Source organism: Martes martes (genome assembly GCF_963455335.1).
Source record: "Martes martes genome assembly, chromosome: 8".
Taxonomy (NCBI): domain Eukaryota; kingdom Metazoa; phylum Chordata; class Mammalia; order Carnivora; family Mustelidae; genus Martes; species Martes martes.
Genome location: NC_137895.1, coordinates 42,782,138 through 42,798,786, shown reverse-complemented (window position 1 = coordinate 42,798,786; position 16,649 = coordinate 42,782,138). Strand labels below are relative to the sequence as shown.

The window sequence follows — 16,649 nt, the reverse complement described above, 5'->3', positions numbered from 1 at the left end:
GAGGCAACAGGCACTAGGACAGGGAGCTGGCTGTGGAACAATCTGGAGGTCTCCCTCTATTTCTTCTTTAGCTGGCTTGCTACAGAATTTGCCCACAGGATATAGCCAGTGAGAGCAGTTCTCTAAATTAAGTACAGAATCAACAAAGAAGCCGTTCCTAATTAGGTGTGTTGATGTGTTGATGTGATGTACTTAGAAGTACCTCAGATTTCCTCAACGTGCGTAGAGAAAAAGAGATGGAGACATCACTCCCCACGAACTGAAAGACAGTTGAAGTCCTGTCTCCAAATAGAGCTGCTTTTCTCAGTGCTAGAGAGGTTTCCTAGTTTGTCCACCTGCTCCTACCCACCCACCCTGAAGGGAATCGTATGTTTCTACATGATCCTGCCTATATACATACCCACACAACACTACACTACCCCCACCCTCTTGCAAAGAAAAATATATGTGAAGAAAATAAACAGTATAAAAAAGAACAAAGGTGAAAAATAGAAAAAAATATCTGTCAAGGGACCAGAGTTAAGAACAGAAATGTTATAGAACTTTAAAAATTATCTAACTAGTATCTCCAGAAAGATTCATAAAGACATTGTATATATTGTGTCCACGAAATGAGAGCACACTGATATGGAAAAGGAGAAATCAGAAAATAAAAGATTTATTGGACATTACCAACATGTTGCCAAAAAAGCGAGGGCCACGTACGAGTTTGAATAATATCTCCCCCAAAATTCATGTCCACCCCAAACCTCAAAACATGACTTTATTTTGAAATAACCTCTTTGGAGAGGTAATTAGCTAAGTTGAGATGTGGTCATGTTGGATTATTATGGGCTATAACCCAATGATTGGTGTCTCTATATAAGAAGAGAAAAAATGAGGCACACCACCACAAAGGGAAGATGGGCATGTGAAAACAGAAACAGACTACAGTGAGATATCTACAAGCCAAGGGACCTCCCAAATTGCCAGTAACCACCAGAAGCTAGAAGAGAGCCAATGAACAGAATTTCCCCCAGAAACTCCAGAACAAACCAATCCTGCTGACACCTGAATTTCAGATCTCTGGCCTCCAGAACTGTAAGAGAATAAATTTCCCTTTTTTTTAAAGACATTAACCCTGTGGTAATTTGCTACAGTGACTCTGAGAAACTAATCTGGTCAGTTAGGTGCTATAATATTGTGTCTGCAAAGTGATATGGAAACTTGGAGGAAGAAACTAGCTGCTTTTGAGAGAGTTTAGAAGGTGTCAAATAAGACTTGATAATCTTACAGGATATTGAAAGATGGCTGAATCAACCTATTAAAGCCAGAAGGAGAAAGTATTCCAGGCTGTGAAAATAGCATATGCAAATATACAACAATGTGAACACATCTCTTATAGTCAGGAATGGCAAAACATGTGGTCTGACTTCAGTGGTATTTTACTGGTGGTTATAAGAGATTTTATTAGAAGCACAGGTAGTGGACAGATTCTGAAGATCCAGGCAAAACAAAGGAAATCATAATATGGTAGTCAAAGAAATAAAGGGATTTAAGCAAGAAAGTGGCATGGTACATTATGCTTCAGAAGGAATTATTCTGCCTTGGATCTGAAGTCACCATCTTCTTTCCTGCTTTCTTTTTTATTTTGCTTTCTCACTGCATTTGCTCCTTCCTGGACTTTTTTCTAAAGGAAATAGTTATGTGAAGCAATTTTCCAAGGAGTGCTTAGAGCCACAGGATCTCATTAGTATTTTTTTATTCCCGCATTCAAGTTAAGCTTCAAACTTTGGAGTCTACATTGGATAGTCAGTTCCATTTCATAGAAATTATGCAAAAAAGAATATTTTCTTGGGCTTCAAAGAAAATAATAACAATGCAAAGCTAACGTTTCTTGTGGAAGACTTTTTATTCCTCACCACCTTTCTATGGTGATAAATTACTATAACCAAAAATTTTAAGGGACATACTTACATCTAATTCACAACCATAAAATCTATGAAATGGCTATCTGTAATTGGGTAATTGGTACTGAAATATAAAAGAGAACTCACAAAACATAATACAAAATATTATAGTGTTAAATCTCATGAAAGAATAACTGCTGATGGGGCGCCTGGGTGGCTCAGTGGGTTAAGCCTCTGCCTTTGGCTCAGGCCATGATCCCAGGGTCCTGGGACGGAGCCCCGCGTCGGGCTCTCTGCTCAGTAGGGAGCCTGCTTCCTCCTCTCTCTGCCTGCCTCTCTGCCTACTTGTGATCTCTGTCTGTCAAATAAATAAATAAAATCTTAAAAAAAAAAAAGAATAACTACTGATAAACCAGATTCTGAAATCATATAACCACAGAAGCTTGAATTAGAAAAAAGTCATAAAGGTTTTCTTGTCTCATTGTGCAAACATTTCTCTCTTCATTCCTCTCTCTGCTTCATTCACTGCACCTAATCAATCAACAATTCCACTTTAACTATGTTGCTTTTACTTCATCCACCTGTCCACTATTTTTTTTTAAGATTTATTTATTTGACAGAGAGAGAGAGATCACAAGTAGGCAGAGCAGCAGGCAGAGAGAGAGGAGGAAGCAGGCTCCCTGCTGAGCAGAGAGCCCCAGGAGGGGCTCTATCCCAGGACCCTGGGATCATGATTTGAGCCAAAGGCAGAGGCTTTAACCCACTGAGCCACCCAGGCACCCCCACCTGTCCACTGTCTTAAAGTCAGGTCACCATTATCTCTTACTTGGATTATTACAAAAACATTCTAAACAAAACCCCCCTTACAAACTTGCACTCACCTTTGACAGCCCAATCCCCTCTTTAGGTACAAAAGTTTCAGAATGATATTCACAATTACAAATCTGCATGTCATTGTTTTGCTAAAAATCTTTCAAAGCTCCCCCATTACCATCAGAAGAAGACCAGAACTTCTCAAAAGAGCTCACCAAACCTTTCACCCAATCTCAGCTTCTGTCTCCTGCCACATCTCCCCATCCCTTACACAGTGCTGTAGGTGTACTGAGTTACTCATAGTACCTTGCACAGACTATGCCTTCTTTCCCTGTTAGAAATTCATGAAGGCTTCTATCTATCTGAAAAGTCTGGCTATCATCCTCTGGTACGAAGAAAGACATATTTCCCCCAGGAAGTTTTTTCCAACTTTAGCAAGATTATGTTAACCTTCAAATTACCCCGTGCTTGCTTCTTCTGGAGATCTGATAACTTGCACTGTCCCTTTTCTTTTGCTGTTCTCTTGCAGGAGACTACAAACTTCTTAAAAGGCAGGAAATATACTTTCAACTTGCCAGTTGCAAAATGCCTAGTATTCAATAGATATGTGTTAGATATTGCTCTAATTAATCACTACTTACTCATAAGGGATAAAACTAAGTATCTACAACTTCCCAGACAGTTACCCAGTATCCACATGAAAAAAATCCCAGGAATTGGGTGCCTAGGCTGCTCAGTTGGTTAAGCATCTGCCTTCGGCTCAGGTCAGGATCCCAGGACACTGGGATCGAGCCCTGTATTGGACTGCCTGCTTGGTGGGAAGCCTGCTTCTCCCTCTCCCACTCCCCTGCTCACGTTCCCTCTCTCACTGTGTCTCTCTCTGTCAAATACATAAATAAAATCTTTAAAAAAAAAAAAACTAAAAACAAGCAAACAAACAGATTTCCAAATTTATCTGTCCATGGAACTCTTCTGAGGAGCAACCCCAGTTAACGTTCTGAAGAACTAGAGATCTATAAAACGCACTTTGGGAAATACCAATCTAAGCACGATGATTCTCTTAATTCACTGTTAAATTGTATTTGCTTTTGCAGAAGTCACATCAAAGTTCTCCAGGAGTCAACTACAACCCTGGACATATTCACCTGCCCTGATTCTTATCCAAGTCCCACTGAATTCAAAGTTCTGGAGTGAGACCCAAGAAGCAAAATTTTAGTCATCAACTTACATTGTTTCTACGCACACCAAAGTTTCAGAACCACTGTTTTGGAATAAACTGAAATAATAATATTCAGTCGTGCCCTGGACTAAGCATCTTACATCTCATCAGGAAATCTCCTTTAGAAGCCCAGAGGTCCTGGCTCTCCCACTTTCAATCTTCCCTACCTCTCAAGCCTCTTCTCCTGTCCTGTGGTCTTTCTATTACCTCGTATCACATGGTATGGTATTCCTCCATGTTTGCAAACTATTCTGTTGACCTTCCCCCTGATTGCTGGAAAACACTTATCTTTTGGAAGTTAACTAAAATGTCATCTCTTCTGTGTAGGAAAGCCAGTCCCTCCCTAGTCTGTGTGTTCACACTATACTAGTATCTCTATTGTGGTGTTTAATATATCATATTATAACTATGGATCTACAGTCTGCTTTTTCAACAGAATACAATTGTCTTAAAGATAAATGTCAAATTTTAACACATCTTGTATTTTCAGTACAAACTCGTCCTGGCCAATAGTTGAAGTTCAGTAACTGTCAGGTGAGAGATTCAAAAGCATTTTAAAGCTTTTGTCTTTGGTGTGTGGCTCTCTTCCAGTTTGTTTAGCTAAAAGAGGAATGTAATAACGCCTGGTGACAATATGCTCTTCAATCCACCTATCAATATAAGCCCAGGTAGAGGAAACACAAAAGGTTGTTGACAAGAAACCCAGAACTGAAGCGCAAAGTCAACTACTCAAAACTAATGCTACCAAGAAACCATCTAAGAAAAATCAGAGATGAGTCAGATCAATGACTGATACATAAATAGAAAAATGAACAGATTTTGAAAACAATAAGTAAGGTTAAAAAAAAAAAAAAACCTAGGAACTGAGACTAGGCACATTGCAACTAAATGATTAGCACACTCACAGAAGAAATTGAGGTACTCAGTTTAAAAAGTCTGTTTTTGCATTGAGACTAATCAATTTTGAATGTCATTGAAACCTATTAAGGCATTAAAATATGTTTGAATTCATTAACTTTCTTGAATTTTATTCTTCTAGCATCATATTCTAAACATAAAAGCACAGTCAACACTGTTACGAACCTGGAAATTAAGCATAAGCTCACAAAAGTTTACCAATCATGATACAAATATAATAGTTCAACTTTCATGCACCCACTAATCATATGATTGTGATAGGTTCACTCAGGTCTGATAATAAAGTTCCAATGCTAAAAAAAAAATACTTGCTACTTTACATTCTGTTTGTACCAAAAAAGGGCCAACTAAGACTCTATTCTGTCCACTTGCTACTCAATTTATATGAAACACAGGTTTCATTAAAGATATTTTAATAACTTTCGTAATGGCCCTCTCATTGCTTACCTCAAGAGAGAAGCATGATAATTTAAATGATAAATCAAACTATAATAATGGTATTGCTCTGTTTTCCTAAACATAAATTTTATTAACTTTATGCACATTAACACATCAAAATAATAGGAAGTTTACTCCTTACTCCTTTCTCCTATAACTACATGCTATTGTTTCCAATACAATTATTACACGATATTCACTTTTAGAAAACAGCTTTTTATCAAAAAACATAAAAATACCAAATTAAGCAACCTTATATATGAATTTCTGTTGCAAAATTTGCTAAGACAGACACAAATTTTACATAAATTCTGAATAGTTTCTGTGTTTTCATTGAATCCAATCTGACAGACTACTCCAAAAAAACTTTATAGTGCTCCGAACAGTTCTTGCTTAAACATGTTGTCTTAAATTTAGAGTTAATAGTATTATTTGGATATACTGACAAAATTACTTAGAATCACTTTATTTTAAAATGTGTTTGGGGACGCCTGGGTGGCTCAGTGGGTTAAAGCCTTTGCCTTCGGCTCGGGTCATGGTCTCGGGTCCTGGGATGGAGCCCCATGTCGGGCTCTCTGCTCAGCGGGGAGCCTGCTTCCTCCTCTCCCTGTCTGCCTCTCTGCCTACTTGTGATCTCTGTCTGTCAAATAAATAAATAAAATCTTTAAAAAAATAATGAAATAAAATGTGTTTGTATTTTATCCTTTAATGAACAACTTTAAAATTCTGGACAAAGTACTGGTGTAAAGTAAAAGAATGTGGCCAAAAGGTGGCATATTTTCATCTCTAGAACTCTCTCCATAGAGATGTCTAAAAGGAGAGAATTCCTCCATTGCTGAGACGAAATCACAGAACACCAGCCAAGAAAGGCTATACTGACCTTTGCTTCAGTTTTCAAAGATGTCAGCAATGTTGTAAGATACATAAAGAATGGCAAAGCTCTAAGATCTGATAGCAAATCACCAGGGTCTTCAATCACACAACAAAGAAGACATTACTGAGGTGACTGCATAGAATTTTCTTAATACATGGAATACTGAGGAAATGTCAGATTACAAAGATGTCCTTTTAATATGAACTTTCAAAGGAAAAGGTCAGTCAAGTGACTAAGAATTATGGAGTGTCTTTTTCCCAATACTATCACTGACATTTTGGCCCAAGTCCTTTGCTTTGATTCCTGTAAAATGCATTCTCTCAAACACCCCCAAAATTTTAATGTTGCTTTACATTTCATCACAGTACAGTAAGCACCATCAATGACTAAATATCCACTAACAAAAGGCTACATGAAAAGTTCTTCTGTTCTGTATTTACTGACCTCATAACAACAACCAATTTCATTTGCAGATCACAACAACAGCTCCAAACATCTTTTATTAACTGATTCACCAGTTACCCTGTGTGAAACCACTATAATCTGGTTAATTACATGTGAAATGACAATGCTCTATAAAATACATAAACCACTACCAATAGACTGAACTAGATTTGCATTGACAAATTCCAAAGACGATAAATCAAGTAAGAGTAGAGAACATATTATAAAAGATACACACATACACACACAAAGGGATAAAGGGAAATAATAGGAGATAAATGCATAAGCAGGTTAGTTATGAGGCTTTAAAGGTAGTAGAACAGTGAGATACAGAACTGGTAGAGAAGGCAACAATGGAAGTCTGCATCTGACCAGGGATCTGGAAATAAAGTGAATACATAAAACAGTAGAAATTTCCCTGCTATTACTGGGCAATAGGATATGGAAGAGGGCAGACCCTACCCATACTATTCTTAACATACTTGCTGCTTCCTAAGAACTAAAACTTGTGCATCTGCTGTTAAACACAGTCCAGACAAAGCAATTGAGATTGACTGGGAAGAACACCCTAAGTCAGAAGGTCTAAATTCTAGCCCTGCCACTGCTACCAGCTAGGCAGAGCTACAAACAAGTCAGCTGTCTCATCGGTGAATTGAGGCAGTTGTGTCAGGTAATCACCACCTTCCTCCCAATTCCATGCCTCATGAATACCAGAAGTCTGTTATATATGCCAGTAATCAATCTCATTCAAAAAGCATGTATTTTGGATGGATATGTCCAGTACACACACATGCACATACACATTAATATTCTCAAATCAAAATTTTAAGGCCTATTCCTACAAATCTCTTCCATTCCTTAACCATATAAAAATTTTACAAATATATTCCTTGAATATGTATCTATGTTAATGACAGTGAATAGATCCTCTTTTTATGAAAATATATATATATATATATCTTGAAATAGAAAAACTATCTTCCCAAAAGAGAAATATGGAATACTATAATACACTACACATTTACCTGGAAATACTCTCCATTAATGAGCACATTAAAATATAAATTTATTTGAAGTGTGCTAGACAGCATACTACTCTCTATGCTCATTCTGATAGAATGAGTTATGAAAAAAATTAAAACTAAATAATTTGACATTATTTTGTAAACAGTTAGATGTGTTAGGCATATCTGTAAATCCTCAAGTGAATAAGACTTTCCCTTCTGTGTAAGATACAGGAAAGGGAAAATGATGGTGTCTTTGACAAGGCACTTTTCAAATGGAAATAAAACTGAGATTATCTAATCAGTTATCCTTGTGGTGGATGGATATACACCTGCACTGAAACTTAGATTTAGAAAATGACAGAGCCAATCATCTTCATGGGTTTCACGACAGAGCCACAGCAAAAAGATTTCCTGAGATCAATATGTGGTTGAAGGAAAGCTGTTTTCAATGGAAACAGGAAGCTAGGAGCTAACCTGTTTCTATGGTAACCAGAGCAGCAGCTACCCAACAGCTGTAGGGAAAAAAGGGCAGAAAGTTATAAATGTAAAAAAAAAACAAACATAAAAAAATCAATACTGGTTTACTTCATTGTGTAATGGTCCTTAGAGTACAATCACAATGAGGGTAGATGTTTTTCCTTCCTCCCCCACCCTACCCCCAGGGGTTTTTAGCAATTAGTATCCTTATTTCTCCTCCAAACCTCAAAATCTAAAAGCTGGAAAGAAGTTTGGATACTAGCTAGTCCAATGTGTCATCCCCATTTTCTATTTATTTATTTATTTACTTTTTAAATTTATTTTCAGAATAAATAAAAGGAAATCAAGACTCAAGGAAATGAAGTAAATTCTCCAAGGTCACACAGCTGTTTGTGAAATCTAGGTGAGTGCATAGGCTGATACATCCCACCCCAGACAGTTTTTCCAATGCTACTTCCATATATTTTCACTTCTTGCTCTCTCCTCCTCCCTAACACCCACATTTTAGTCACTTTCTGTAAAACTATTGACTATCTAATATTAAAACTAATCACCAGGTTCAACCTATAAGAAAAACAAAAACCAGTGCTATATATACAATACACACAACAAAATAGATAGCACTGCTATATATATATACACATATATATGTATATATATATGTGTGTGTATATATATATATATATGGGGGAGACTGCTGTTCTAAAAAAACTGTCATATTTCAAAAAGAATTGAATTAAGTTTGTATAATATATTTATGGTTATTGTTTAGACTATGTTGCCACTATATAGTTCCTTCTGGAGACCTGTGTCTATGTTTTATTAGTCCTTTAGTGCCCTTACCATTTCATTTAGACATATTTTTAAATGTTGCTATAATAAAAGGATATGACTTAGAAGTTCAAAAGGTATGAGACCTGAGAACTGCATTTACTTTTTTTGTAGTAGAAGTAAAAATAAATGACAATGATACACATTTTCAAATGGGAAAAGTTGACCTGTAGTTCCTTATAAACCTATGCATTCCTGGTTTTCAGTTGCTTTGAAAATAAGTTTCTTGACAGAGAATTTTCTTGACTCTCACTAGTTTTGTCGACTCAAGTCTACAAATGAGCACTTAACAAAATATCACAGAAAAAAGTTATACCTGATCTGTCCAACTACATTCACCTTTGGCAAACCTATTCCCCAGCAATGGAGCAAATCCCCTAGTTTGTGATCAAATAAGCAATTGAAAATACAATTTTCTAATGAACTTCCTTGATTCTTTTAATGATGTATTGAATTAGGTACTCTCTGAACCTATCCAACACTCAGAATATAAGTATAAAATTAAATTAATTTGTGATCTGTACAATTAGTGGCCTGAAAAGGATCAAAAGATACTTAGATGTTTATATGGGCAAATGCAAAAATACCAGACTATTGATTGCGGACTTTTTTCAGGGGTCCAAAGTTTGGATTTGCACTGCCATATAATTGGCCATGGCTTTTAATTAAAATGGAAGGTATGAAGTCACTTGACCACACCTTAAATAATTTGGTTGTTTTGTATAAGTACAGCCTTCCTCACATTCCCTGATTTTACAAAGACAGAGCCTATAAATCACCTTACAAACAGAAAAATCAAGATTAAAACAGCCTAACACTTTCATAATAAAAAAAGACTATCAATATCTTAACATCATTTCTAAATAGAATGTTTTCATGAATGTGTCAGACAATATTTCCATTTGAGTTGTTTTCTTGTTTGTTTTTTGAGGAAAATTTATCTTTAACATCTCTGGAATTTTTCTGCATTTCTTAATTTAATAGATAATGTTTTTAGGAAATGTTTTATTATAAACAGGGTGGTGAGCTTATTGAGGGCAAAGGAGTATATCTTCTCCACACATTCCCAATAACTTCCATAGTTAAGTGACTACATAACCAATATTTGCTGACTAAATAAATATTCTAAAAATTCTAATAATAAATTATATAAATTATAAATTCTAATAAAATTATATAAGCAAGCTATATTTGGCCAATAATTCTTTGATTTGGAGCAATACTTACAAAAGAAAATATATACTTTTTTTAAATCTTAAACTATGACTCTATTGTCCTTACTTTATTATAATTTTTTTAAATTAAATGTTACACTGAGAGCTAGCAAAGTTATTTATATCATTTCTTAACTATTTTGTTTTGTGGCTTGAGGAAGAGGAAAAAAATGATCCATAAAAAGTAAATTATGTATGTGCAATTCTGAATCCAATTCTATATGTTGAAATTTGAATTTTAATAGTTTTGAGGAGTATATTTTAATAATGCTGTGACAATAAATCAATTTAAAATGTTAATAAAGTGAACATTTTCAATATTAAAAATTGACAGATTCACTATCACAACACATGTATGATTTAGGATGATCTGCACATTATGATATATTACATGAAGATCCAGAAAACCTATATAAAATGATCTAGACCCAAGGACCAAAAACCTAACATCTTAAATGTGGTTCCACAGCAGTTATTCTTTTTATTGTTTTGGGGCACCTGAGTGGCTCAGTTGGTTGAGGATCTGACTCTTGGTTTCAGCTCAGGTCATGACCTTGCAGTCCTGGGATCGAGCCCCAATGTAAGACTCTGTGGTCTGCAAGAAGTCTACCTCAGATTCTCTCTCTCACCTTCTCACTAACTCTCTCCCTTTCTCTCAAATAAATGAATAAAATATTTTTTTAAATAAATAATAAAATAAAATGTTCCTTTAAATTAAAAAAAAAGTCCTATCAGCTAACCAAAGATATGCAAGTCATCAACAAAGAGCCTGTAAAGTAGAACCTAATTCAATCACCTCTACTCCCCCCCAAAAATAAGTGAAAAGAAGAGAGATAGGGAGAAACTTGTAACCGCTCTCTGCTCTTTAATACTGGAACAAATTATTTAAAATATTTTGATTCTAGTATTTTGCCCTTATCCTAGTTTGTTAACTTCTAAATAATCTAGAACTTCTGTCGAAAGAATTTCTGCCTGGCAACTGTCTACTTACCTATGATCTAATGTTTTCAGAAGAAAGCATATACAAGCTTCATTTCCCTCTTAAACTAAGATATTAAATTGGAAAAATACAATGCATAACACTTGCACAAATACATCTATGCATCCTTGATTTTTGCTATTTGTAAATATCACTCAATGGCATCAACAGCATAGTCTCTCCTTTTCTTTCCTGATCTCATTTTTTCCAGAACAGGTTTCCATGACAACTTATATTTGATTTTTTATAAATTTCTATTTTGGGATACTATTCTTAAGGATAAGAATTCATCTAAGTATAAATATAAACTTACTTACCCAGTTAACCTGAACTTTTAAAATGTATTTACACCATAAATTTAAAGCAACAGAAGAGGGAAATGTCAACCCAAACAGAAAGCAAAAATACAATGCTATAAAATTAAATTAACTATTCAGTTCCTATCACTGTTGTTTCAGTATGGCACTTAAGATCATAAAAGTTAGAAATAAAATACTTCTGCTCTATAATTGAGTCAATCTCCTCAATATTGGGTAAAGATAAAGATTATGGTGACAGGTATAACAAATTGAAAAAGAAATTCAGACAGTTAAAAATGTTCATCTCAAGCATATCAGTAAAAGATGAACTAATGTAAAACAAAGTAAAGAGGGTTTATAAAAGTTAAATATTTCTATTAAGAATGAGTCTTGTTAAAAAAAAAAAAAAAAAAAGAATGAGACTTGTGGCAGTAAGACCACAGCTGAAACAAACAACTTGATGATTGATTTATGTCTTCTAGAATCATGTCCATGCAAAATAAAATTTCATCCTATGACTTTCCAGTGTAATTCTATTTATCAAACTAGTCAGAAAACATTAAGTCAAGCCATCACATGAACTAAAAGCGTTCATATAAAAATATTAAATCATATTTAAGTAGAATGACTACTTCTGATTACTCTTTTTTAGGCAATCCCTAATAATTTGAAAAGGGATTTCCCTAAAGAGAAGTCCCACAAATGTTAGTCACTCTGAAAGAAAGAAAACACTACATATTGACTGGACAATAAAAATGCAAAGTTCAAATAGGGTTCAAGAAGTCAATTTGAATTTCATATTTTCATTCAAATGTTGGGTGGTGCAGGGTAAAAATTCTACCAAAGTCCTGGAATACATATATTTTTTTAAAAATCATAGATGACCTTTCAAAGTTAGAATTCTAGAAAGTGTCTTATGCTGCATTAAATCTCAAGAGCAATATGATCTGCGGAGATTTCATAAGCCAGTCAGTTATAATCAGTGGTTGTGGTAAAAGGGCCTGGGGAGGATGTCATGAGACCTCCAGCATAATTTCGGATCTGCTATTAACTTGCTGTATGACCTTGGCCATCACTTAGCATCTGCGGTCCTCATTTTCCTCATCTATAAAATAAAGGGTCTTCCTGAAGTGACCTCAAGGAAGTTTTCCAGGTCTGTAATTCTCAGCTGATTCTGCTTCTGATGGCTCTTTGACCTTGTGTTAATCTCTAATACATCTGTGTTCTTTCCTCACCTGAAATGGATGCATATCAAACCCCTAATATTGTTACAATGAAATCTTGGTAAGATTGTTTTAAAAACTATTTTCAAGTTAATAGTCTACCCTTTGACCAATAATCAATAAAATCAATTTTCAGAGCAATAATAAAAGTTGAATACCATCAAAAAAAAAAAAAAAAGTTGAATACCACCTTAAAGTTTTTGCTATGCAATCTAGCCTACAATAAAAGACATATTATCATGAGGAAGATAATAAAACATTCTGTCTCTTGTATAGCACGCGATCTGGAAAAAAAAAATCATATGATGAGTCTGAAAACAAATTCATATTATCTTTGTAGCCACCAAGTGGATAGAGCACTGTGGCACTCAGTTGGAGTTGAAAAAACCATGGATGTAATGGTCATGTCTGTGATTTAACTTAAGTTAATACGTACTTGTTTTTGTTTTTGCTTAAACTGGACTAAACTAGCATCACCAAAGTGACCAATTCACATTGTTGGGTTTTTTTTTTCCGTGTATTAGATGCTCTTATTTAGAACACATTTTTAAAACAACAACAACAACAATCCACACAGATAGCCCAACAATCTCTATAAACCACTTCTCAAAATGTGGCTCCCAGAACAACAGCAGCATCAGCAGCACCTGGGAGCCTGGCAGAAATGCCAATTCTCAGGTTCCACTGGAGACCTGCGGAATCAGAAACCCTGGGGGAAGGCCCAGGATCCAGTGGTTTAACAAGCCCCCCGTGGGGGAGGGGAGACGGGCGGAGGGTGGTGTTCTGAGGCTCTTCAATTCTGAGAGCCACTGTGCCCTATAGGTAGCAGGAAATAGGGGTTTTTGTCACTGATGACCTTAATTCCTCTTGGGCAGGGCATGGCCACCTCACCAGGTGTTGAATTTATAGAATGGTCTTAAAAGGAAGATAGCAGAGTTGAAGTTATTGATTCTATATTCAAATACAATAATGTGGACATACTAAAATTTATGTATGCATTTAAATCCCGGATCCATTGGGGAGCAATGCTTGAAATTGTCTCTCTCACATTCTATTTCAAGCTGAAAATAAAACATATCCTTAGACTTCTAAAGTGGTATCAGAAACACATCTTCTGACAAGTTATTAGAATGACAGCTGCACAATATCTCAGATGCAGAGACTTCTGACATACAGAAGACAATAATGAGGATGGAGCCAAAGTGAGGCTGCCTAGGGGGTATTTTTTCTGGGCGTCAGAAGCAAACCAGACACATGCAGTTGCAGAGATTTAACTAAAATACACTACTCCATTCTCGTGTATAATTAAAAATCATTCATATACTGTATAATTTGGGGTTATTTATATTTCTTTTATTTCCTTTACACTGGAGAAACTATTATTGGTAACTTTTACAGTCCCTTCATGGGATTCTGAAGAATTAATTGGGAGTGTCAAGGACTAAATTTAAACTGTCGTTCAAATTAGAAACTGAAAAGAAAAATTGAGGACGGAGTCACAATCTAAGGGTAAAATAAAGTTTGCAACAATCTAAATTACCCAGATTTAGACAATCAGACTAAACTAGCATCATCAAAATGACATTCAACCTGTAAGAAACATAGATAAAGCCCAAGGGGAAAAGGACCAGACTAAAATTCAATGAGAAGATGGGCTCTCTGGTCAACTCACGGGACAAGCAATTCAGCATTCTTCTCCTTTGGAAGGAGACAGGCCCAAATAGCATTCAGGAGATTCTCTTCACAAAACCACCCCTCCCCATGCCCTACCCCACCCTGGCATACCCTTTCTTCACCCAGCCACCTAATATATTCCATTTCCCCATCTCTGTCTTCAGATTAGATCCCTAATTGGAGCCACTGCTTTGAGTCAGACGTGAAGGAGTGTCAGGCCTCACGGAAAATGTCAAATCGTGATGACCAGAAGGCCTGAAGAAACATCCACACTAAAGGAAAAGTTGGAAGGAAAGAGTCAGGAAAAAAAGAATCAAGACAAAGCACGGTACCAGTTTCAGGACAAGGTTCCAAACAGACTTGCACAAACAGGTCGACATTGGCCCTTTAGATCCCATTTATCTGCTAAAGTAAATCTCTGAGTTGAGGAGGAGATGCAGAGGATGAAGGGGACAGAACGGGAGGATGATGGCCAGGGCCCCTGAGTTTACCTGACACCAGATATGCTTCTGATCACATCCTTAGGGAGCCCTGTTCTCTTCTCCCTCTCATCCCCTCCCCGGTCCCAGAGGTCGTTGGTGGAAAAGAAAGTTGGGGAAGGAGTTGGAGGAGCTGGAGCAGCAGGAAAGGGGGTGGTTCTGGCCTTACCCTGGCGGCTCTGGACGAGTAGGGGTCCTCGAAGAGGGCCCACATGCGGGGCTGCAGCCTCCTCCAGCGGCCAGACTTGCCGTCGGGGCCCCCCAGGCCCGCCGCGTCCTCGATGCCCAACCTCTTGGCCGCCAGGTCCTCGTCGTCGCCAGGGTCGCCGCCGATGAGGTCGGGGGTCTCGAAGATGTCGAGCGCCTCCTCGGCGTCACGGTGTTGCCGGTAGGTCATCCAGCAGCAGGGCTCCACGTCCGTCTCGTCGATGCCCCAGAAGGCCAGCTCCTCCTCGAAGAGCGGCCCGCACACGTCGGCGGGGCAGTGCAGCTTGCCCGTGCGGTAGTAGTTGAGCACATAGGCGAAGACGCCGGGGTGCCGGTCGAAGAAGAACTCGCGGCCGCCCCCAGGGTGGTCGCCGCCGATGCCCCGGGGACTGCAGTTGCCCGCGCCGCCCTCAAAGCAGCCGCCCGGCCCGGGGGACAGTGGGGGCGGTCGCGGCGGCGGCGAGAGCGAAGGGGGCGACGGCTGCAGCTTGTCGCCAGCCGCCGTCAGGCAGTCGCCCTGGGGCTCGGAGGCGGCGAGAAGGGCCAGGCGCGTCCCAGGCAGGGTCTTGAGGGTGCTGCGGTAGGTTTCGTGCCGGGTGCCCCCGACATTGAGGATCACCCTCTCGTTGTTCTCGATCTTGCCCATCTCTGTGGCTCAGACATGACTGGGGGGAGGCGAACACAGCGCCAAGTTAAAGATCTCGGCCGTCAGAGCCGCACCATGACCCCCACCCCCACGCCGAGCCCGAGTCCCAGGATGCAGGGCTGGAGACAGGCGAGGGGCAACTGACCCTCCCAGGAGGAGTTGCGCGCCCAGCCCTGTCCCCGCCTCAAGCAGCACACCGTCCCCAGGCTTCCAGAAAACCAAGCAGGTGGTCCCAGCCTCCCTGACCTTCCAGGACACCTTCTTTCCAGCCTCACACCCTTCTTCCCTAGCTCTGATCTCCCCTACTTCATCGTTTCACCCTTCACCCTTCCCCCCCATCCCCTCTCACAGAAAACCTGCTTCTAGGCCTGAACCCCCACTCTCCTCCTGTCCCCAAACCCCTTATCTCTCCCTTCTAAGCCCTTTCTCTCCCTCTCATGCTCCTTACTCTGCCCCTGCCCTTGCTCCTCTCCTCCCCTACCCTAAACCCTCTCTCCACCTTCCTTGGCCTGGAGGCAGTTCCCTCAGGCAAGGAGTTTCTCCTCTGAGGCAAGTTGGCAGTTTGGGGGGAGAGCCCCCAGACGGGGCGGAGACCCCCATTCCACGCGTACCCTCGGGACTCTGGACTTGCAGCGCCCTGGCACTCAGGGAGTGCCCTCTGCGTGCCCTGTTCTCGGTTCACTTCCACTCTCCCTCACGGACCAGGCAAAAAGACTGAACGCAGAAGTCAAAGCAAAAAAAAAAAAAAAAAAAAAAAAAAAAAATCTCCCTGCTGTTGCCTTTCATCAAGGAGACCTGTGACTAATTTCCTGATCCAATTTCCTTTTCACATTATTACTGTTGTTGTTGTTGTTGTTGTTGTTGTTGTTAATACTATTATTACTTGGGAAAGGAAACCACTAACTAGGTTCCATTTTTTAGAATGCGAATGATCAACGCATCCCACCCCATCCCCCTCCCCAAGAAAAACAAACGCCTAGGGGATGCAGAGTTAGGGGGGTTGGGGGGGTTGCTCTCT

The 16,649-nt window shown here is 38.7% G+C and overlaps 1 protein-coding gene across 9 annotated transcripts in view; it reads right to left on the bottom strand.

Moving 5' to 3' along the window:
• The window catches only part of KCNC2 (potassium voltage-gated channel subfamily C member 2), a gene marked incomplete at both ends in the record, with an annotated part of 183,974 nt that extends 168,343 nt beyond the window's left edge, over positions 1–15,631 (bottom strand). For all 9 annotated transcript variants that reach the window (XM_080811866.1, XM_080811873.1, XM_080811869.1 and 6 more), the window contains one exon: positions 14,948–15,631. In XM_080811866.1, the coding sequence (XP_080667992.1) occupies positions 14,948–15,631 (684 nt within the window). The remainder of the gene's footprint in view (positions 1–14,947) is intronic.
• Between the last annotated feature and the right edge of the window lie 1,018 nt (positions 15,632–16,649).